The following is a 23,840-nucleotide window of genomic DNA, read 5'->3' on the forward strand; positions in this document are numbered from 1 at the left end:
GTATTATGTTATGAAGTGACAGTGCTATTTTGCTGAACATATAATTTCTACTAGGTACAGTCAGAAGCAGAAACAGTCATCTGGTGTAGTGCCTGCCCCATCATTACCAGTCACCAGGATAGGTGATGGCTGGAGTGTGGTGCGTGGGACAGACAGAGAGCACTCTGGCCATGCCACAAAATATTCTCCATCTCTCTCTGCACAGAGCACATCATGCTGCAGCCTTCTTACGTGCAAACCACTATACGAGCTCATTAACTATATAGTTCACAAGATACACAGATGAGTCAAAACATTATGACCACCTGCTTAACAGCGTGCTGGTCCAACTCGGGAATGCAGTACAACAGTGATTCTGTGTGGCACGGCTATTTCAGTCCTTGGTAGGTTCAGAAGACACATGGCACCAGATGTCTACACACAGGTCATGAAATTCCCATAAATTGTGAGCTGCAGGTTCGTGGGCACAGAGCTGACACCCTGTAGCACCCCAAATACATTCAGTTGAGTTCAGATCATATGAATTTAGAGACCAATATATCAACATCAGTTCACAACGATGCTCCTCTAACCACTGTAGCATACACAGTTAGCCTACTGCAAAATGCCAGTGCTGTCAGGAAAGACATCAAGCATAAAGAACTGCAATAATGTTCATGCAGTTCATAGCTGTCGTGGTGCCTTTGATCAGCACCACAGGTCCCACAAAAACACAAGTTAGCAAAAAATAAGGAAGTGTGAGAAGAAAGTTGACACTAGAATGAACACACACTAAGGAAGATGCTGCACAGAATAAATCAAATGATACGTGACATATAACAACAGGACCAGTTAATAGTCACATTAAAATAGGGCCAGGAAACAAAACAGAAGGAATAATTACAAAGGTGGGGAAAGACAATGCAAAACTACAAGAATGTACTGTAAAATTAAAAACAAAATTAAGCTATGACTAAATGGAGGAGATAGCTCAGCTAGAACAGTGAGTCAAGAAGTATCACAAACAGCAGTAGGAATCACAGACGAAGTGAAAATATGCTGACAAGGAGAAGCTACAGAATGAAAAATTTCCCAGATATAGCTAGATAGTGAAGACAGCGTAAAAAAGGTAGAACCAAATCTTCATGTCAAAATTGATACTGTTGAGAACAAAATATAAATGAATCACAAAGACATTAAATATATCATATGAATACAAATATTTCCAGGAAGTACCAAAGTCAACAAGGAAGTGACAAATGAAATACAGTGTGATTAGTTAAGTCAAATTTATTAATGGATGTCAATTCAAGAGGTACACTCAGAAATGGCAACTAAGTTCAGGTGTATTACTGAGGAATTTTGAAGGTATCTAACAGTACCTAATTAGAAGTAGAAGTAGAAAAATTTGATTTTGTAATGAATCTTTTTCAAGAGTCCAGCTAGAAATCTCGATTAGAATAGATAAAACTGAGCAACAGGCTGTGTTTTTGTGCAATTCTAGTTTAAAAACAAGTAAGATGCAAGTCTGAACTCAATGTGCTACTGGTACAGCAGAGAAAGTTAGAGATTTCTCATAGCTTTTATTGAAAAAGTACTTGAGATGCATGCATGCCCCAGTATCAGTTCTGGTAGTTGTTGAATCTCTTTGGTTATGTTGTTATGCTATGGCTTCTCATGCATCCTCACTGATGGCAATTTTGCAGCAATTCAAGGACGATTTAAGAGTGTGCACAGCTTGCAGCTTGGCAATCGCTTCAAGAGGCTGTCGGCTGGAGGTTGGCAGGGAGTTGCTCTCTGGACAGAGCCATGCTTAGAATCATGCCTTGTACTGAGGTGTAGTCGTGGGTTGCTCCTTGTGTCAGAATTACTGGTGTGTACATAGTGGTCCAAACCTTTGGCTACTGAAGAGTTAAGGTCTTACTCTGTGTACAAAGAGACAAGGCCACATACTGCAGTTCATTTTGGAGAGTTCCATGCTGCTTTGGTTGATGGTCGTGGCAACCTACACTGTCCTTGAGAGACTTCGACCTATGGCTGGACAAACTTCCACTCTGTTGCCACTAGATGTCATTTATTGTTCTTGTCCAGTCATTCTACTGGTCATAGTTTGGGTGATGCATGAAAGGTGGATCATTCTGAAATCATTAAGCCTAATGCTCATTTGATTGTAATTCTCACTTTGCACTGTTGGTGCTTTATTTCCATGGTGTTTGGGGGATGCCTGTGCAGTCTTTCACTTGCTATCCGAGTGTGTGTTTTAGAATACATACTGGTTGTGCACTGTGTTCAAGAAAGCTGGCAATAATGCCTTTTTGTAGTTTGCAATTTTGTAGTATAGTGTAATGGTCTATTCTGTCTATTTATAGCAAGTCAAACGTTATTTGAACTATTGGTGTATGTATTTGCTAATCAACAAATCAGCTGCACTGAATTTAAATACTTCCTTTGGTTTATTATTTCTGGTGCAAAAACAACTTCTGTTACATTTTCACAATTCACCGTTCTGTTTAAGTGGTCTTAGTACAGTTTGTCATTCACTTGCTAAGTAATCTAATTTGCATTCTGTATGTCCTACAAGCTGCACAAACAAGATATCACCTGGGCTTCTAAAAGTAAAGCTCTTGATAATACCTGAAAAGTTAGTTCTATTACCGCATTCTGCTCCATCTGATTCACAGACTTGTGTAATTTATGTACATTGAAATACTTTTAATAAAACTCTTGTTTTTTTCTACTTCTAACACGAGTACAGTTTGTTTCTTTTTTAAACGCCTCATTTTTTACCCGCTTTAGTATAGATCGTAAAACATTCTACTTTTTCTGCTTCATAGATGTCTGTTGTTTGCAAATTTTGTGTATTAAACTTTGATAAGTTTTGGATATACTGTTGGGTGTGCAATCAGAGCAAAATGCCTCGGACCTTTGGAGGTGACGGAGTCCCACCTCTAACTGACAAACCAGGGACTCCTAAGATACGACTTGGCAAACAAATGGTAATGAGATGGGGAGCTATTAATATCAATGGGGGCTACTCTGGGAAGAAGGTACAGCTGGCAGAGGCTGCAAGTAAGATGGGGCTGGACGTTTTGGCTGTTAGTGACATTCGGGTAAGGGGTGAGAAAGAAGAGGAAGTGGGAGAATACAAGGTCTGCCTGTCAGGAGTCAAAGCAGGAATAGCACAATGGGGTGTAGGGCTTTACATCAGGAAAGAAATGGAACCCAGCGTAGTTGCAATAAGGTATGTAAACGAACGACTGATGTGGATAGATTTGACAGTGTGTAGCAAGAAAATTAGGATTGTGTCAGTATATTCGCATTGTGAAGGGACAGATCAAGATAAGATGGATAGTTTTTATGAGGCACTCAGTGATGTAGTTGTTAGAGTAAAGGACAAGGACAGTGTTCTGCTCATGGGTGATTTTAACGCCAGGATTGGAAATCGAATAGAAGGGTATGAAAAGGTTATGGGTAAATTTGGAGAGGATATGGAGGCCAACAGGAACGGGAAACAACTCTTGTATTTCTGTGCCAGTATGGGCTTAGTAATCACAAACTCCTTTTTTAAACATAAGAACATTCATCGGTATACTTTGGAAGGCAGGGGAACCAGATCTGTCATTGACTATATAATAACAGATCAGGAATTCAGGAAGGCTGTGAGGGACACACATGTATTCAGGGGATTCTTTGATGACACTGATCATTATTTAATCTGCAGTGAAATTGGGATTGTGAGGCCGAAAGTGCAGGAGGTCAGGTCCATATGTAGGAGGATAAGAGTGGAGAAACTTCAGGATAAGGAAATCAGGCACAAGTACGTAACAGCGATCTCAGAAAGGTACCAGTTAGTTGAATGTACAGGGACAGGGACACAGTACTAGAAGTGGCTAAAGAATGTCTTGGAACAGTAGTGTGTAAAAGTAGGATGAAGCAAACAGCTTGGTGGAATGATACAGTCAAGGCAGCCTGTAAAAGGAAAAAGAAGGCGTATCAAAAATGGCTACATACCAGAACCCAGGTAGACAGAGAAAGTTATGTTGAAGAAAGAAACAAAGCCAAACAGATAATTGCAGCATCCAAGAAGAAATCGTGGGAAGACTTTGGAAACAGGTTGGAGACTATGGGTCAAGCTGCTGGAAAACCATTCTGGAGTGCAATTAGCAGTCTTCGAAAGGGAGGTAAGAAGGAAATGACAAGCATTTTGGACAGGTCAGGAAAACTGCTGGTGAATCCTGTGGATGCCTTGGGCAGATGGAGGGAATATTTTGAAGAGTTGCTCAATGTAGGTGAAAATACGATCAGTAATGTTTCAGATTTCTAGGTAGAATGGGATAGGAATGATGATCAAAATAGGATCACATTTGAGGAAGTGGAAAAAATGGTCAGTAGATTGCAGTGCAATAAAGCGGCTGGGGTGGATGAAATTAAGTCGGAACTCATCAAATACAGTGGAATGTCAGGTCTTAAATGGCTACACAGGATAATTGAAATGGCCTGGGAGTCAGGACAGGTTCCATCAGACTGGACAAAAGCAGTAATCACACCAATCTTTAAACATGGAAACAGAAAAGATTGTAACAACTACAGAGGTATCTAATCAGCGTTGTGGGTAAAATCTTCTCAGGTATTGTTGAAAGGAAAGTGCGAGTATTAGTTGAGGACCAGTTGGATGAAAATCAGTGTGGGTTTAGGCCTCTTAGAGGTTGTCAGGACCAGATCTTTAGCTTACTGCAAATAATGGAGAAGTGTTATGAGTGGAACAGGGAATTGTATCTATGCTTTATAGAACTATAAAAGGCATATGATCGGGTTCCTAGGAGGAAGTTATTGTCTGTTCTACAAGATTATGGAATAGGAGGCAAACTTTTGCAAGCAATTAAAGGTCTTTACATGGATAGTCAGGCAGCAGTTAGAGTTGATGGTAAATTGAGTTCATGGTTCAGAGTAGTTTCAGGGGTAAGACAAGGCTGCAACCTGTCTCCACTGTTGTTCGTATTATTTATGGATCATATGTTGAAAACAATAGACTGGCTGGGTGAGATTAAGATATGTGAACACAAAATAAGCAGTCTTGCATATGCGGATGACTTAGTTGTGATGGCAGATTCGATTGAAAGTTTGCAAAGTAATATTTCAGAGCTAGATCAGAAATGTAAGGACTATGGTATGAAGATTAGCATCTCCAAAACGAAAGTAATGTCAGTGGGAAAGAAATATAAATGGATTGAGTGCCAAATAGGAGGAACAAAGTTAGAACAGGTGGACGGTTTCAAGTACTTAGGATGCATATTCTCACAGGATGGCAACATAGTGAAAGAACTGGAAGCGAGGTGTAGCAAAGCTAATGCAGTGAGTGCTCAGCTACGATCTACTCTCTTCTGCAAGAAGGAAGTCAGTACCAAGACTAAGTTATCTGTGCACCGTTCAATCTTTCGACCAACTTTGTTGTATGGGAGCGAAAGCTGGGTGGATTCAGGTTACCTTATCAACAAGGTTGAGGTTACGGATATGAAAGTAGCTAGGATGATTGCAGGTACTAGTAGATGGGAACAATGGCAGGAGGATGTCCACAATGAGGAAATCAAAGAAAAACTGGGAATGAACTCTATAGATGTAGCAGTCAGGGCGAACAGGCTTAGATGGTGGGGTCATGTTACACGCATGGGAGAAGCAAGGTTACCCAAGAGACTCACGGATTCAGCAGTAGAGGGTAGGAGGAGTCGGGGCAGACCAAGGAGAAGGCACCTGGATTCGGTTAAGAATGATTTTGAAGTAATAGGTTTAACATCAGAAGAGGCACCAATGTTAGCACTGAATAGGGGATCATGGAGGAACTGTATAAGGGGGGCTATGCTCCAGACTGAACTCTGAAAGGCATAATCAGTCTTAAATGATGATGATGATGATGATGATGATGATGATGATGATGATGTTGTGTGTGCTTCACAGACAGATGCAATTTGTTGCCCTTAAAATTATTTTGCATTTATGGTTGCATCTGCTTCACAGATGTGTATAGCATTCAAGTGTCAGGTATCTGTTACTGTGGTGAATCAATTTTACTTGTTTTGATACTTGTACGATAGGCCTTTGTGGTTTTTTTTTTTTTTTTTTTTATGCTCTGCGCCATACTACACCCAGACCCTAGCTCCCTACCAGTTCAACGGTAGCAGAGTATGGTTTGACTGAGGGGCACAGTTCTGATCCTGTGTACTGGCAGGGGAAGAAATTTTGTCTTGGCAAAATGTACTGCATGAAACGTCCTGGCAGATTTGGAAACTTTGCCTTGGTGAAGAGTACTACTTGAAACTTCATGACAGATTAAAACTGTAAGTCAGACAAAGACTCAAATTTGGGATCTTTACCTTTCGTAGCAAGTACTCGACCGTCTGAACTACCCAAGTACAGCTGATGCTCCATCCTCACAGATTTACTTCTACCAGCACCTCATCTCCTACCTTCCAAACTTCACAGAATCTCCCCTGCAAAACTTGCAGGACTAGCACTCCTGGAGAGGAGGGAAGAGCCACATTGTGCAGATACAGTTTTGATTCCTTTGTGTGTGATAGACTAGAAACAATTAGTAATTTCCCCATAATTGTTTCCAGGAAACAGATGTGCATATTCCCAGGATTCTAGGATTCCCACAAACAATTCACAAATGAGCACAACAAAGCATTACATAATCTTCTCAATAGGAATATATGGAATAGAATGAAAGGATGCAAAAAGGCATTCTAGAGAATAGAAGATAAAATAAGCTATGTAAATAAAAACTCTCACACTCTGATTGGTCAACGGTATTCCGTAAGGACTCTGAAAGTTTGAAATTTGCAATAATAGTTCATCTGCATTAATGGAATGAGGACCCCACAGAAAAGTTTTTCAAGGTCAAACCAAGGTCAAGTTCATTTTTGCAAGTGGTAACCCCTATTTTTATATTCATATTCTACGGGAAAAAATACGCATTGTTTGAAGGGAACATTTTTTACGAAAAACCAATGGTTTGTTGCCACGGAGCACATCATTGTAACTTTCCCAGGTTACCAGTCTCTGAAGAATGAAGCAAGACTGGGAAAAATTTTCAGTGGAAATCTTGTATGGTTTCTGAACTCTGTCCACTGGTGAAATTTTTGTGAACTTGAAATGGCCTTGAAATTCTATAGTAGGGATTAACCTGAAATCAAATACCATCGGCATTAGTGGAACCCAATGTGCACCACATGGAGGTTGCCAGCGGACTTCGCACATCGTTAACCCTGAAAGGGGTTGATTAACATGGTTCTCATTGGAAATGTAGGATCTCAGATGCTCAATCAACTGTATATTATGCCTAATGCACATTTGCGCGCTGTCAGAAAATAGTCTCAACAACATTCAATGTCTGATGGGCGATTGCCTGGAAAGCCGCCACAATCCTTTCTCTCATATCTTCTGGCATTGTCGGGTGAGCTCCCCTTAAGAAGAAGAAAAATTGCATTAAGTCTGGTGATCTTGGCGGGAACTCATGAACTGGGCTGCCGATACCAATCCATCGATTTGGGTAAGTTGCATTACTGTACCTTCTGACAGATAAGGCCTGATGCGCAGGGGCGTTGTCATGTTGAAATCACATATGTGCTCGTACGTCTAGGGGGATATTTTCTAATAAAGGAAGCACCAGATTCTGGAGAATATGAAGATAGCACAAGCCGTTCAACATTTTGCCAAAAAAACAGGACCTATCATGTAATCACCAACTATGCCCACCCAGACATTGATTGACCACTGCCTCTGTATTCGGTGATCTCATTGCCAGTGAGGATTAGCTTCTGCCAAAAGTGTGCATTATGGAGATTGACTCCTCCCATTTGCCTCGAACGTAAAGAGAGTGTGTGAAGAGAAAGGGATCATGACGTATTTGCGTATCGGCCCATCGACAAAATGCCAGGAATCTCTCAGGATTCCCAGGCTCAATTGCTTGGGCGATATGTAAGCGATATGGGTGGAATTTAAAGATACCGCTGATACCGCTGATCGAGGCACGCCATGCATTCGCTGAATTTGACGATTCAAAAGGTGTGGATCTTTAGCGACAATAGCACAAACTCCCTGCAAGAAAATATTGACGTAGATAATCAAATAATGAAATACCCCATGGTAATCTGTCCTTTTCAAATATGGAGAGAAGGCAGAAATGAAAGACCGGCCCAAGAAAGTCGACTGCAAGACAAAGTGACTCAGATAAATTTTTCTCTTATGGGCTCCAAACATTGATGGTGAGAATAATTTTGCTTGTATGGATTTGGAAAATTTTCACTTTGGAACTCATTAGAGTCTCACGTGGCGAGATTGTTCTGAGTCCCACGAGTCGAAATTCATCAGAATTCAACGAGGTGCAATTTTTCTAAATCCCTTAACACACCTTTTTTTTTTTTTTTTTTTAACAACATAAGAGAAAAAGTTATGAAAGTCACGCCAGTCAAGAATCATTCTAAGTCAGCAAAGCCAAGAAATTTTCAGAGTCTCCAAAGGTAAAATTTCTCTGAACCTCCAAGTCATGATTTCAAAATCCCCAACAATGATGCTTATTAGTTAGCCTCAAAGCTCCACCCTCCTCTTCTCTGATTGTGCTGGCACAAGTACAATGCTAGTCTCTGATTTGGCACCCCCAAGTAGTGCACACCGGGTTCTGCTAATGCCGACGGTATTTACTTTCAGGTTAATTCCTACTGAAGAATTTCAAGGCCATTTCAAGTTCACGGAAATTTCACCAGTGGACGAAGTTCAGAAACCGTACAAAATTTTCATTCAAATGTTTTCCTGATCTCGCTTCGTTCTTGAGATACTGGTAACCTCAGAAAGTTACAATGAAGTGCCCCCTGGCGACAGAACATTGGTTTTTCTAAAAAACGTTCCCTACAAACAATATGGTTTTTTTTTGAGGTAGAACATGAACATAAAATAAAAAATTGGGATTACCTTTTGCAAAAATGAACTTGACCTTGGTTTGACCTTGAAAACATGGTTCAAAGTCATTTTGAGGTAATCATTCCACGGCTCCGTTCAAACCTTACAACTTTTACTAGAGATCTTTTTAGCAGAATTGTGCCGCTCCAAAGATATCGACCGGTATATTTTAAATTGGGACTATTTGTAAACCAAGGTACTGACAGACAGTGGCAGCTGTTGCGTAAGAGCACAAGAGCATGTGAACACCGTAACTTTTGACACCTAGCGGATTTATTGGTTAATTTTCTTTGAATGCTGTTCAATGTATTGTAGACGCAGTAATCTGAAATACATGGCACTGAATCTACCGCAATGTACTAAATTGCTGTTCTAGACTCGGTGAAACTTGGCATCAGGGTCATGAGCACACTTTCACTTGTTCACATTTTAAGGAGCTTCTGCACGTGGGCAATGGCATGAGATAATTGCCTTATGAGCCAAATACATGAGAATTGGATAAGCAATGTGCACAGTCCACAGCGTGCACTGCTAGCCCTTGCCACTCAACTACAAGTTCATGTCAATGCCATCAGGTGGTAGCACACAGCAGCAGACTTTGATCTATGTTCACTTGGCATAAATCCCGCTAGGCGGTAGCACACTCCACCGATAAGCAATTCAATTCACTATACACTAAAATTATATTGGACATCAGTATATTTTATACTTATACTAATAGAAAAACCTATTTTGTGGGGTTCTGAATGAGATGTAGTACATTAAGTTTTGGATATTATCATACATTAATCCATTTGAGCTGCGAGAACCATAAAGCATATCATCATCAATTGTGAGATTGTAGCAATTATTCAAACTTCTGACATCTGTTGATCTTACAGTGGGTCATGTTTATCTGTACTGTATGTTCACATTGTAAGTATACATGAACATTCAGGGAAAGCTGTTTCACTGGTTTTCTCTGATATTCACTTAAATGTGGGGTCGAAGACGATGTGCTTTTGGCTCTTACTGTTCTCAGCACCTCATTTGTATTCTAGTCAAGTGACCTTGTTGGTAGATGGTACTACCTGAATTTAATAATTTCCACAAACAGCAGTTTGTGTTTGGAGTTTGCTGTCTACTGTGAAGGAATCACCTTTCCTGTGCAATGTCAACATGAACGCTGTTGAATCTGTATTAAGCACTAACGGAAAAGAAAATTACCAGGATAAGTTAGCTGCAAAGGAAGTAGGGCCTCCCAGACCAGATCTAGTTGTGAGAAAGTGACGAAATCAAATTAGTGTGACTACAAACAAAAATTTAACAAAGACACATATAATAAGTGTAAGTTGTTATGTGGACGTAACAGAAGAATGCCTGGTTTTCAGCCCAAAAGTTAATTCATTAACTAACACATCAATCAGGGATCTTGTACATTTGCCCGAAAAAACAAAACAGCACAAAAATTCTCACTTACACAAAAATGCGAAACGTAGAGGAGCAAAAGCTTAAACATTATTTCGGTCTTGCTGTAAACTGTTCTTAATTATGTACAAAACAACAAAAGTCCAGAAAAAATTTCTCCTTTTTTTCAGGCAAATTATGCATATTATTTATCATTATTACTGTTAACAACAGCTGAAGTTGTATAAATACGTTATTACGCATAATTGTTATACAGCAGACGCTATTAATTTTGCACTCTCATATTTATCTGAGTTTAAAAATTTGTGAACTCCCAGGATGTATACCTATGAGTAGCAACTGCTCAGAGACAAGCTCACATTCACTCTTATTAGTGAGCAGCAAGTTTCACAATGGCAAGCTAATGAAGTAGAATTTGGTTTTGAAGAGGAATACATGACCAGCAATCAGAGTATCACTGTAAATGCGCTATTACAGAAGCCCATGGGATTAAAGTACAACAGAACTCAAGGTTACAGAATTAAACGTACAGGTGATAGATGGAGCAGCACACAAAGAATATTTTAAAATAAATGCTATGAAATACTCAGAGATCAGAAGAGTCATAAATTTCTACATTTGGTTAATTGAATGTGTGAGTGTGCTACAGAAAAGTGGTTAGGGAAGTATTATTTTTTGTACAACAGATTTCCATAAATAACAACTAACATACAAGTAGCAGAATGGAAGTTACGTATTCGAGAACAAGAAACACAAAAGCCAATTTGGTGTATTTTACCACAGCAAACAAAATTTTGAGATAAAGAATACTCAAATAAGGTGAGGAGAGCTTACCATAAGAAAGCCAGTTCTATCAAATGACTAAGATGCCAAAGTAAAATAATGATTTCATGTATCAGGTATTATCAAAGAAACAAAGGAAATGGTAGTGGTTGATTTGTTAGCAACAGTATCAAGGGGAAAAAAAGAGCTATGCTGGTGTTGCTCGCATTGGAATTTGTCCCAATATTTACACATCCCACGAGGCAAATGGTCAGATTACACCCTACAGAATGCAGAAGGATTACTTCAAAACAAAGAGTATCCCAACTAAAATTCTCATCAAGAATGATGGGCTATTTACCAACAATGCAAGAATAGAAATCCTAATCTGAAGTGATACAGAGCTACTATTAATCTCATTACAATGACCTAGCTCTTATCCCACAGAATGCTCCATGATGGTGATTAACAGACAGTAATAGACTGTATCACAACTATAGTAAAATATTTTTATGTGGGGACATTTCCCTTGAAACATCAAATCAAATACACACAGGAATGAGCGCATTATACCTACAAAGTGTTAATATCATGCTGTAGCTTAAATAAAACAAAATGTGCACTTGCAGTAGTATACTTCAATATAGTACCCGACAGCATCTTCTTGCCAGCATGTGACAACCTGGGAAGTGGTGACCCAATAAAGACAATCCAACTTAGTACAAAGAGCTTAGTCATGCAACAGAATGGTGCACCCTAAAGTTTGTAATGTAGGGGACATGGTGTGGACAAACAGTCATGTGAAACTGCAAAAGATGAGATATACGAAATTTCAGAAGGTAGGTGCCAAGATTAAGACAATATAAAATTATCAACAAGAAGCATCACATGGCAAGGGACATGTTGACAAGCTGAATAAATCCACCTTGGAAGAAATGCCAGGAGGTCATCAAATGAAGACAGTGATAACTGACTGTGTATGCAACAATATAAGGCTGCTGTGATCAAACACTGAACAATAATGGGTGTTCTTGCAGGTAGCAGTCAGCAGATACTGTGGCTGAAATAAAGAACTGCTTTTATTTGTGCATGACATACAAAAAGTAAACATACACAATAAACAGCAGCATTCTGTTGCACAATGCAATGCAAGATGACAGACACCAGCTGCCACCATATCTTCAGAGATGTCTTCAAATACTGCCCAAGAATTTCATGGCCACAGAGCATGGTCTGTCTGCAGACTGGCCACTGGCATCACAACATTGCCACAAAAGAGTGGGAAATAAGATGTTAAGCTAACATAAACTAGCAGCTGTGTAAAAGCAAATGCCACAGTACTGGGAATCACTGAATGTGGTGCCAGATGAAAACACAGGGAGGGAAGGGGGAGAGAGAGAGGGGGAGGAGGAGAGGGAGGGAGTGGCAGGGGGAGAGGGAGGAAGGAGGGAGAGGCAGGGGGAGAGGGAGGGAGTGGCAGGGGGAGAGGGAGGGAGAGGCAGGGGGGAGAGGGAGGGGGGAGAGGGAGGGGGGAGAGGGAGGCAGGGGGGAGAGGGAGGCAGGGGGGAGAGGGAGGCAGGGGGAGAGGGAGGCAGGGGGGAGAGGGAGGCAGGGGGGAGAGGGAGGCAGGGGGGAGAGGGAGGCAGACACGCAGGGGGGATAGAGAGGCAGGGGGAAGGGAGGCAGACAGGCAGGGGGAGGGGTAGGGAGAGGGAGAGGGAGCGGGAGGGAGGCAGGGAGCGGGAGGGAGGCAGGGAGCGGGAGGGAGGCAGGGAGCGGGAGGGAGGCAGGGAGCGGGAGGGAGGCAGGGAGCGGGAGGGAGGCAGGGAGCGGGAGGGAGGCAGGGAGCGGGAGGGAGACAGGGAGCGGGAGCGAGACAGGGAGCGGGAGCGAGACAGGGAGCGGGAGCGAGACAGGGAGCGGGAGCGAGACAGGGAGCGGGAGCGAGACAGGGAGCGGGAGCGAGACAGGGAGCGGGAGCGGGAGCGAGACAGGGAGCGGGAGCGGGAGCGAGACAGGGAGCGGGAGCGGGAGCGAGACAGGGAGCGGGAGCGAGACAGGGAGCGGGAGCGAGACAGGGAGCGGGAGCGAGAGGGAGACAGGGAGAGTCTGGCTAGCTGCTTGGAGAGAGGGAGCTGGTCAGTAGGCCTGGAATGTGGGAGGGAGGAAGCTAGTTTGTAGGCCTGGAATGTGAGAGGGAGGAAGCCTGTTTGTAGGCCTGGAATGCAGGAGGGAGAAAGCTGGTTTGTAGGCCTGGAATGTGGGAGCGAGTGGTGGCAGGTATAAGGCCTGGCACGACTGTAGGGGACAGTGGGTAGCAGCAAATGCGACTTGGGGACGTAAATTGGGAGGGTGTGACAGGACGAAGGAAGGGGAAACTGTTGGGTGGCAGATGTTGGCACAGTGTTTTACCAGAGACTGCTTACACTCTTGTCTGCCCTCTTCTGGAGTACTGCAGTGCAGTGTGGGATCTGCATCAGATAGAACAGATAGAGGACAGCAGAAAAGTTCAAAGAATGGCAGCTTAACATGAAATATGGGAGAGAGTACTGCAGATATGATACACGAACTGGGGCGGCAGTCATTGAAACAAAGGAATTTTTCACTGCAGCAGGGCCTTCTCATGAAATTTCAATCAATAACTTAGAGCAATTAATAATTTAGAGCACGAAAATATTCTGTTGGCACCCACCTACATAGTGAGACATTACAATCATAATAAAATAAGACAAATCAGAGCTTGCACATAAATATTAAACTGTTCATTTTTCCTGCACACTGAAGTGGAATGGTAGAGATACAGCTTAAAGGTGGTTTGATGAACCCTCTACCAGACACTTAATTGTGAACTGCAGAGTAATCATGTACATGTAGATAAGGCCAGAATTATTAAGAAAGCGGAGGTGGTGTTGTAAGGATAACTCCCATCTGCATAGTTTAGAGACGCTGGTGGTGGATGGAAAGCTTGGGTTGTGAAGTAGCTATTAAAATTGAGCACATTGTGCTCAGTTGCATGTTGTTCCACCAGGTTGTCAACTTCGTTTTTCACATTTTGGCAGCAGCCATTCATCCTGGTGGACAGCTGGGTTGGTAATCATACCAACACAAAAGCCTGTGCAGTACCTGCAGCAGAGTTTCACAGGTGGCCTGGTTGGTGATTGTGTAGGATAAGCCTGTGAGGGGATTGGAGTAGGTGGTGTTGGGTGGATGGATTGTGTAAAGTGGTGTTCCATTGTCCACCAAACCTACACATCATCATAGTTCATCCCTATGCTGCTCCCACCTCTAACCCCTTGCCACAGGGATCATGTCCCTGTGGCAGACCAAGGTGCAAGATCTGCCCAACCCATACACCCAGCAACTCCTGTATTCCAGTCTTGTCATAGGCTTATCCTACCCAATCAGTGCTAAGCCACCTGTGAAAGCAGCCATGTCATGTACAAACTCTGCTGCAAACACTGCAGTGTTTTATACTGGTACTGGTACTGTCCACCAGGATGAATGGCCACCTCCAAGCTGCTGTTAAGAACAAAGTTCACCATCCGGTGGCAAAACAAACAGATGGGCACAATACGCTCAATTTCAATGGCTGCTTCATGACCTGAGACATCTGGATCCTTCCCTCCACCAAACTTCTCTGAACTTCATGCATAGGAGTTACCCTTACAACACCTCTTCCATTCCCATAATCATCCTGTTCTCAATTCAGGTGACCCATTGTCTCCGCATCTCCACCCAACAATTTCTCCTTCCTCTGTCCTATCACTCCCTCCTAATTCATGTCCCCACATGTGCCACTTCCCAGCATCTGCTACAACTGTGCCACCCCTTATACCTGCAACCTCTCCCTCCTGCATTCCTGGCCAACAAACGAGCTGCCTCCCTCTGAGCCACCAGTCATCCCTTCCCCCCCCCCTCCAAACCCTCCCCCCACATCCCTCTCCCTCTAAGCACTGCACCTGACATTATCTACACCATAACGGTCCACCAGATGAAAAATAGCTTTGCCATTGTCACTGTGTGTATAATTTACCCTAGCTCATCAAAGGATAACTCTGAACACTAGCAATTAATTTTTCTTTTGTGTATGCCTATCAACAACTCAACACTTCTGCTTTTTGGTGAGTGGTCTCCTTTAATTCTAAAGTATCTACATGGATCATTACATGTGCCTTTTTGAGAACACACTTCATTTCAATCTAGTACTGTAAAACACAGTTGACCAAGTGTGAGGACATGGCATTAAACTCATAATGCAAGGAAACATGAAATTTCATATTTGCCCTGAAATAGATAATAAAATGAAGACATGAAAAACTTTAAATAAAATTATGTATTTAATATTGATATAACACAGGGCTACAAGCATAAACTTTGGCCATGTTTCATAACAACAATGGTACAAAATTATCAATGATATAAACTTTTTGTGAAAGCAGGATTATGGCATATAAACAAGGTTGTAAGAATACATACGGTATATGAACTTAAACTACATACCTTTTTCATGTCGATTTACAAATTGTTGGAAATGAGTTCTTGCATATCGTATAGCATCTTTCTGTCCACCTGGACCCCTCTGGATTAAATCAATAAACCGGAGGCGATGTAACTTGAATTCCAATGATGAATTCTGAAATCACAAGAAAATGTGAAAAGAGTTTGATTTATGTAAAATAAACAAAACTTTCTTTCTTCTTTTGCATATCTCTCTCTCTCCATTGCAGTCATCCCACAATTTCCATACCAGTTGATGTATAAGACTCATAGTGATATTACAAAATTATAGGATATAATGAGTATTTTGTATTATCACGAAACATAAGCTTATGGACGAAGGATCTGTAGGAAATGAAATAGAATATGACAGTTTTAAAACAGCCCTTTTTTAAATAAAATAGAGTAACCTTATTCTGATAAATCATTCTCTTTTTAACTATGTAAATCAGATAAAGAGCACTGGCTAAAATCTGAGAGAGATGGAAACAGGTATTTATCATGGCCTTCTTGTAAGACCAACTGCACTTCGTACTCTGGAAAGAGAAAAGATAGCCAGTCACCAGCATTGAGCAGTAGACAAACACGTAAGAAAGATCTGCAAAATCTGAAGCAGCCAATGTGCTCCTTAAGAGCAAACAAAGAAACATGCACAGATATCATTGTTTGAGTGTAGCAGTCCCAATGGGGTGAGAGGCTAAATAAGATGGAGAAGAACAAAAGGAGGATGGAGGGGGAGGGGGGGGGGGAAGAGTGTGGAAAGGAGGGCAAAGACAGGGCAGAGAGGGGCAATGAAGAAAAAGGTTACACATTTAGCACCAATATTTGATTCTATTGACAGATGAAATACAGAGGAGAGTTAAGTAGGGGACAGAACAGAAGTAGATCGAGAATGTGGAACGACAGTCTGGGTTTAGATTAAGAGATGGATGAACCTAACAAAAGTTATGTGGGGAAGATGTTGAGCTGAGGGACGGGGGGTTGAGGGGAGGGGGGGGGGGCACATATCTAAAATACACACAAATAGGTGCACTGGTGTGTGTGAGGTAGGACCTAATGGAGTTTGAGGCTGATGTGGATGAGGGATAAATAAGGACAATTCCGATGTATGCAATTCAGAGAAGGTTGTATTGGTAATGATAAAATCCAAATGGCGCAGATTGTGAAGCCAGTGAAAGAAATTTGGCATGTTGCACTCAGTGGTGTGCTCTACTACTGGGTCATAAAGTTGGTCATACTTCAGCAGAGGCTACTCATTCGGGTGGACAGGTAGCACGTGAAAGGCTGCATATGATGCAGATAATTTGATACATGACACAGCTAGTTTCTAAGGAATGGGGTATACTTGTTATGGGACAGAAATAGAATGCTGGCCATTAAAACTGCAACACCAGAAAGGATAACAAATAATGAATTTTATTTATTGAGTGTAAATACCATAACATGATTAATATGTAGGCAACTTTGGGAAATACAGGGTGCAAAATTTTGCCCCTACCTGTGTAGCAATAATGGTTCTAATTTGACTGAGCACTGAATCAAAGTTAGCTTGGATGACATACAGGTACACCATTCCACACTGCTTTAACTCTATGCCAGAATTCATCAACCATACTGGCTGGTGAGTGGTGACATGCCATTCTTTCGGCAACCTATGACAAGACGAATTCAATAGTTGAGATATCTGGAGAATGTGAACCAGTGGTGATTGTGTTGTGTATCCAATGGCACGCCATACCATCATGCAAGGTGCTAGGCCCATATGACGATGAGAAATACAATCTGGCAACATTCATTTATATAGGACATGGAAAATCCCTTGTGATAATGTATGCAGAACTGAGATTCATCTGAAAAGACAGTGTGATTCCACTTCTGTGTCCAGTGTTTGTCACCGGCTGTGTCACTGTCAGTGTGTCTCCCTTGCTGCCACATCAAGGGAAGCCACAACACTGGTAACCAGGCTGACAGTCTGTGGTGCTCTAGATACCATCATACTGTCCAAGGGGATTCTTCTCCAACTGCAAAAAGGCCCATTTCCTGATTCAAGATAGAATCCATCAAAGCTGAGCAAATGATCTATATGACCTCTCAGTCACTCATAACACGGGACCACAGAGACACTGCAAGGAATTGAGTACGACCCTCCCGAATGCAGAGATTTCATTCTGTATGATAGTTATGAGGTCCAAACCAATACAAACAGAAATATCAGAGAAAGATAAATCTGGGTATTGATAGGCCACAACCATGTTCTAGTAATTCAACAAGTGTTGCTAGGTGCTTCTCCGTATTACACGAGACATAACGAAGTTGTATCCCAATGTGGCAGTTTCTGAGAAAGAATGGAAAGAACCATCTTTAGACAAAAGTTGGGGAGAAGTTGAGCAGGCGCAGAGGTTGACGAAAGACAAACAACAAGTGTCCTTGGCGAGATGTTCACAATGGCAACATGAAGTGGACATGTGAACAACAAGCAAACAAATCCTAAAAAGTGACCAAGTGAAAAACCAAGATGCTGCAATAACATAGTAAAGACAATTCATAGTTAGGCATGATGGTGACTATACACAACAGATGCGAATACAGTATGATGTCACTGATCATGCGGCCGTATTTATACTGGCCATGACAAGAGCTATTTGCTGGAGTACGCACATGGCATTAATGGGTGGCACTATCTTGGTGATTGCAGTGCTTCACAGGTAGTCACCATGTATCTTTCCTCCACGTCTATTTACCAGTGTGCATTCAAATTCCTCGCACTGGAATACCAGAAAAGTGGCCTTCTCATAAATAATACTCAAATGCAATCTCTGAATTAGAAACCTTATGCATAATCTCTCTTCATATACAAAATGTTGTTACCCCTATACCTCTTCTGTGCTGAGATGCGAATCATTTGTGTAACCAAGTATGTAGTACAATTCAGGGCAATTTACTTTTGTTGCATGGTGTCTTCACTGTTTGCAGTTTTTAATAGCCAACAGTGTCATATACATTGTTTGTCTCCATGATAGTATTTCACCTGCATTTTTCACATCCTGAAAATATCTATACGGCAACAGGTTGGAATTAGGCACAGCATAAAGATGAAGCATAATATTTTGTGGATTGGGTAGGCAGCTGTATTCAGCTTTGGAAGAGGTGGGACAGATGCTCAATATTTCAGAATAAATTTAAAAGCTCAGGAAGACATGGTAGAAGATGAGGTCAAGCTGATTCAGACTATGTCAGTACTGGGTAGTAAGGGGACGTTTCTTTACAGCTAGTTAGTGAGTGTGGCTGGAGTATTAGGAATATCTATCCCACAACATCTCCAGCAAATCTGTCACTACTTCAGTACATCTACCTTTGTGATTCTTAAAATCTACAAATCTAACCACCATTGATGCCACAATGTAACTGGTTAACGTTTTTCCATTGTGAGATGACCTACCTGCAAACCCTTATTCTATCCTAGGTGTATCACCAAAGAAAATTCATTGACGTGTTGTAAATCTGATGATATGGGAAATATTCCAATTATGTACACCATAAAATTTTAAATTAATGTGACTATTCCTATATTTATCATCACTACACTGAGGTGACAAAATTTAGGGTGATAGCAACAATATCATGTACGCATTATATAAAAGGGAGCACACTGGTGGAACTATTATTTGCACTCAGGTAATAATAATAATAATAATAATAATAATAATAATAATGGCATGTGACAAGGGCCTCCCGTCGGGTAGACCGCTCGCCTGGTGCAAGTCCCTCGATCTGACGCCACTTCGGCGACTTGCACGTCGATGGGGATGAAATGATGATGACAGCCTATGCACCCCAAGCGGGATGTTCGGAGGACGAGAAGGAAAAATTTTGGAGAGATTTGGATGGAGTAATGGTCGGAATACCAGAGAATGAAAGAGTGATAGTCAGAGGGGATCTAAATGGTCATGTTGGCAGAAGTAAAGGTGGGAAAGAGACATGGCATGGAGGATGGGGGTATGGCGAGAGAAATGAGGAAGGAAAAAAGATAGTGGAGTTTGCAGTGACTTTTGATCTAGTGATTACGAATACCTACTTCCAAAGAAAAAGAGAAAAACTAATAACATACAGGAGTGGTGAAAATAAAAGCCAAATTGATTACATATTATGGAGATGGAAAAATAGTGGGGAGGTGCGAAATACTAAGGTCATATAAGGTAAAGGAATAGCAACACAACATAAGTTGATTGTAGCGGATTGTGAGATGAAAGTATGTAAAAGTCAATGGCACATAAATCAATGTGAAAGGAAAATTAAGTGGTGGAGATTAAAGGATAAAAATTTGAGAGAGGAGTTTAGTGAAAAAGTACTGGGAAAGGTAAAATTGGCAGAATGTGTGCAGGAGTGGTGGAAAATAAATAGTGCTGTTATAAGCAAGACCGGGGAGGAAGTGTTTGGGTTAACATCTGGGAAAGGGGTGCCAAAAGATAAGGAAGCATGGTGGTGGAATGAAGAGGTGCAGAAGGTTGTGAAGGAAAAGAAAGACACTAAGAGGAAGTGGGATATGTCCGGAAGTGCTGAGGATGGGCAAGCATACAAAAGTGCAAAGAAGGAGGCAAAATGAGCCGCGGCTAAAGCTAGAGCTGAATCAGTAAGGGAGGCATACAAACACCTACAGAAAAATCAGGATACGAGACAACTGATACGGATAGGCAAATCAAGAGATAAAGCTTCTAAGGATCCAACAGCAATAAAACAGGAATAATTCTGCATGACCATGGAAAAATAATCCAAAGGTGGTTGAATTATTTTGAGAAATTGCTGAATGAAGAAAATGTAAGAGTGAAAACTGAGGAAGGAGGGGCAAACGAAGGATATAAGTAGAGATGAAGTCGAACGGGCAGTTGAAAAGATGAAAAATGGGAAGGCAGTTGGCCGAGACCAGATCCCTGTTGAGGTATGGAAGTGTATCTGTAAAAAGGGAATTGAGCTCCTTTGGGATTTAATGAAAAAGATTTGGCGACAGGAGGAGATGCCAGACAAGTGGAGAACTAGTGTACTGATCCCAATATTTAAGGGGACAGGTGATGTGCAGGACTGCAGTAACTATAGAGGTTTAAACTGATGGCACACACAATGAAAATTTGGGAAAGAGTTATTGAAGCAAGATTACACAAGGAGACTGTGGTGTGTGAAGAACAGTTTGGGTTCATGCCTGGAAGAGGAACGACTGATGCAGTACATGCTTTAAGGTGGATAGTGGAGAGACACGGGGAGCTACAAGCCGATCTACATATGGCTTTCATTGATTTGGAGAAAGCATATGACAGAGTCCCAAGGGACGAAATATGGAGAAGCATGAGAGAGCAGTGCATTCCAGAGAAGTATGTGAGGTTAGTGAAGTAAAGGTACAGAGGAGCAATGACACAGGTGAGAAGTAGTGTGGGCATGAAAAAAGGAGTTTCCAGTAAAAGTAGGGATACATCATGGGTCTGCGATTAGTCCCTACCTCTTTGACCTGATTATGGATGTGCTGGTGAAAGATGTGAAGAAGGAAGCACCATGGAATATGATGTTTGCGGATGATGTGGTTCTTTGTGAGCAGAGCATCGACAGACTTGAGGAAAAGCTGGAGGATTGGAGGAAGGCACTAGAAGAAATAGGGATGAAAATTAGCAGGACAAAGTCAAAATATTTAGCACTGAAGGATGTGCAGATGAGGTCTTGCAGGATCCAGGATGAGCTGAAATCGGTCTGAAAATTTAAACACCTGGGGTCGTACATACAGAGGGATGGAGGACTGGAAAGTGAGATACAACACCGAATAAATTGCGGTTGGAACAACAGGAGGAAAATGAGTGGAGTGTTGTGTGACAAGAAGGTGAGCATTGGGTTGAAAGGGAAAGTGTACAAGTCGGTGGTAAGGCCTGCTATGATATATGGGGCAGAGACATGGCTAATCACAGAAGCCCAGGAAAGGAAGATGGAAGTGGCGGAAATGAGGATGCTGAGGTGGATGTGTGGGGTAACAAGGAAGGACAGAATTAGAAATGAATTTGTTAGAGGAGCTGTGAAAGTGGGACTGATGGGGAAAAAGATACAAGAGAGCAGACTAAGGTGGTACAGACACTTACAGAGAAAAGGGGAAGAGTATATCGGAAACAGAGTTGAAGATATAAAGATTGAAGGAGCGAAAAGGAGAGGAAGACCGAAGATGAGGTGGAAGGATAAGATATCCGGGGACCTAAGGGAGAAAGGATGGAAGAAGGAAGAGGCAATGGATAGAGAACTATGGAGGAGAAGGATCCAGAAGAGCAACGTCGACCCTACATGACGTGAGACAAGGCGACGATGAAGAAGAAGAAGAAGAAGAAGAAGAAGAAGAAGAAGGTCCATAAGTAAGGGTATAGGACTGTGCCATGTGAGTACCCATGGCAATACCATGGATTTGTTTGTAGATTTAGTCTTCGAAAGTGAAATAATTGTGAGTCAGGTTATGGTTGGCTAGGAAGATTAGAAAAGAGGTGGTGGGTTTGGTAAGGAGGGCATTGGAAAGGCAGTGCTCCATGGCCACTAGGTCGTTGGCATAATATTATACTAGCTAATTCACTACTGTGTGTCAAGCGATTAGTATGTGCTGGGACATCAGCACAACATGATATACGAGGGCTGTTCAATAAAGAATGATCATAATTTTTTTTTGACAACATACCTTTGCTCATCCTCATAATTTTGATGGTCCTTCTCAAAAAGTAGTCTCCTATGAATGCAATGCACTTGTCCCAGTGTTTCTGCCAGTCTTAAAATACATGCTGGAAACCATTTTTTGAGAGGTCCTTCAAAATCATCTCTGCAGCCTTCACCACTGCTTCTGATGATTGATAATGCCTTCCACAAAGGTGTTTCTCCATGTTAAGAAATAGAAAAAGTCACATGGATCTAAATCTGGACTATAGGGAGGATGAGGGATGCACTTCACATTGATTTTTGCAAGATGTTCAGCAACAACATTGGCAATATGCGGCTGTGATATTATCTTGGTGCAGCATCCAGCCTGCTTCACGGAAATGTGGCCTTTTGCGCCTGATATGGACTTGCAATGTTTTCAGGACATCCCTGTAGTATTGTCCAGTTACTGATGTGTGTGTGTGCAGGTACAGCACACTGATAAACCATTCCATGAATATCGAAGAATGAGATGACCATAACTTTGCCAGCAGAGCAACCACTTTTGCTTTTCTGGGGTTGAAGGAGATTTCCACACTGAGCTTTGCTGTTTGCTCTCAGGATCAAAATGATGTAGCCAAGTTTCATCAGCAATGGTTACATTTGAGAGAAACTCCAAATCTTCTTCTAACATCAACTTGAACTGCATCCAGACCTGCACGCGAATGTCCTTTTGTTCAGGAATCAACAGTCTTAGGACCTATCGTGCACAAACACATGTCGTGTAATTTTTCTGTCACCTATGTGATCTTAAGGTAATTCGTCGATCCTCTCTCATAATGGCAGCAGCAGTGTTGATGTTTTCTTCCATAAGAGCAGTAACTGGAGCACCAGGTCCACCTTCCTTTAAAATTGATTGTCTCCCCTCTTTAAACGTTTTAAACCACCTTCAAGTTGGGCTGTAGGGAAGAACAGACTCTCCGTAGGCCTCCTGTAACACTGTATAGGCCTCAGCTGAAGGTTTGTTGAGATGTAAGCAGAATTTCAAAGCCGCATATTGTTCCTCGCATGTGACCTCCATTGCAGTAGTAGGCAATACTGAACATGTCTGACCTTGCCTGCCTCTCACAGTTGGGTTAACCAGAAGTCACAACAATGAAACTACTACAGTGTGTTTGTTGAACATTAAGCTAACAGAATATCATAAGATTAAATTTTAGCATGAGAAATTATGACCATAAAAAAATTATGATCATTCTTTATTGAACCTCCCTTGTATGTTATTTTATTTCTGACATGATACTGTTCCCTGCCACATTTTATTGGGCGCAACATCACTATGTGACTTTCATTATTGTGATAAGCTTGTACAATTAACAGAGTTACAAGATCTGATGATCACACCATATATGTGTCAAAACCAGTCATAGTAATAAAAAAAAAAATTCTAGCGATCTTTGCAAACTTGATTCTTCAAGAATAATAAAAAAATATTGATGTTGTGGCCAACATCTTTACACTGTTTAACACAGGGGATAGGCAAAATAATGTGAACATCTGTACTCACATGGGAATGGTTTATTAATAAGGGGTTGGAC

The 23,840-nt window shown here is 41.6% G+C and overlaps 1 protein-coding gene across 1 annotated transcript in view; it reads right to left on the reverse strand.

Moving 5' to 3' along the window:
- Positions 1-23,840, reverse strand: part of LOC126091818 (E3 ubiquitin-protein ligase RMND5A) — an 88,199-nt gene that overhangs the window by 25,607 nt on the left and 38,752 nt on the right. Inside the window, exon 5 of the mRNA XM_049907095.1 lies at positions 15,601-15,733. Within this exon, the coding sequence (XP_049763052.1) occupies positions 15,601-15,733 (133 nt within the window). The remainder of the gene's footprint in view (positions 1-15,600; positions 15,734-23,840) is intronic.

This window comes from Schistocerca cancellata, chromosome 1 (genome assembly GCF_023864275.1).
Source record: "Schistocerca cancellata isolate TAMUIC-IGC-003103 chromosome 1, iqSchCanc2.1, whole genome shotgun sequence".
NCBI classification, from domain to species: Eukaryota; Metazoa; Arthropoda; class Insecta; order Orthoptera; family Acrididae; genus Schistocerca; species Schistocerca cancellata.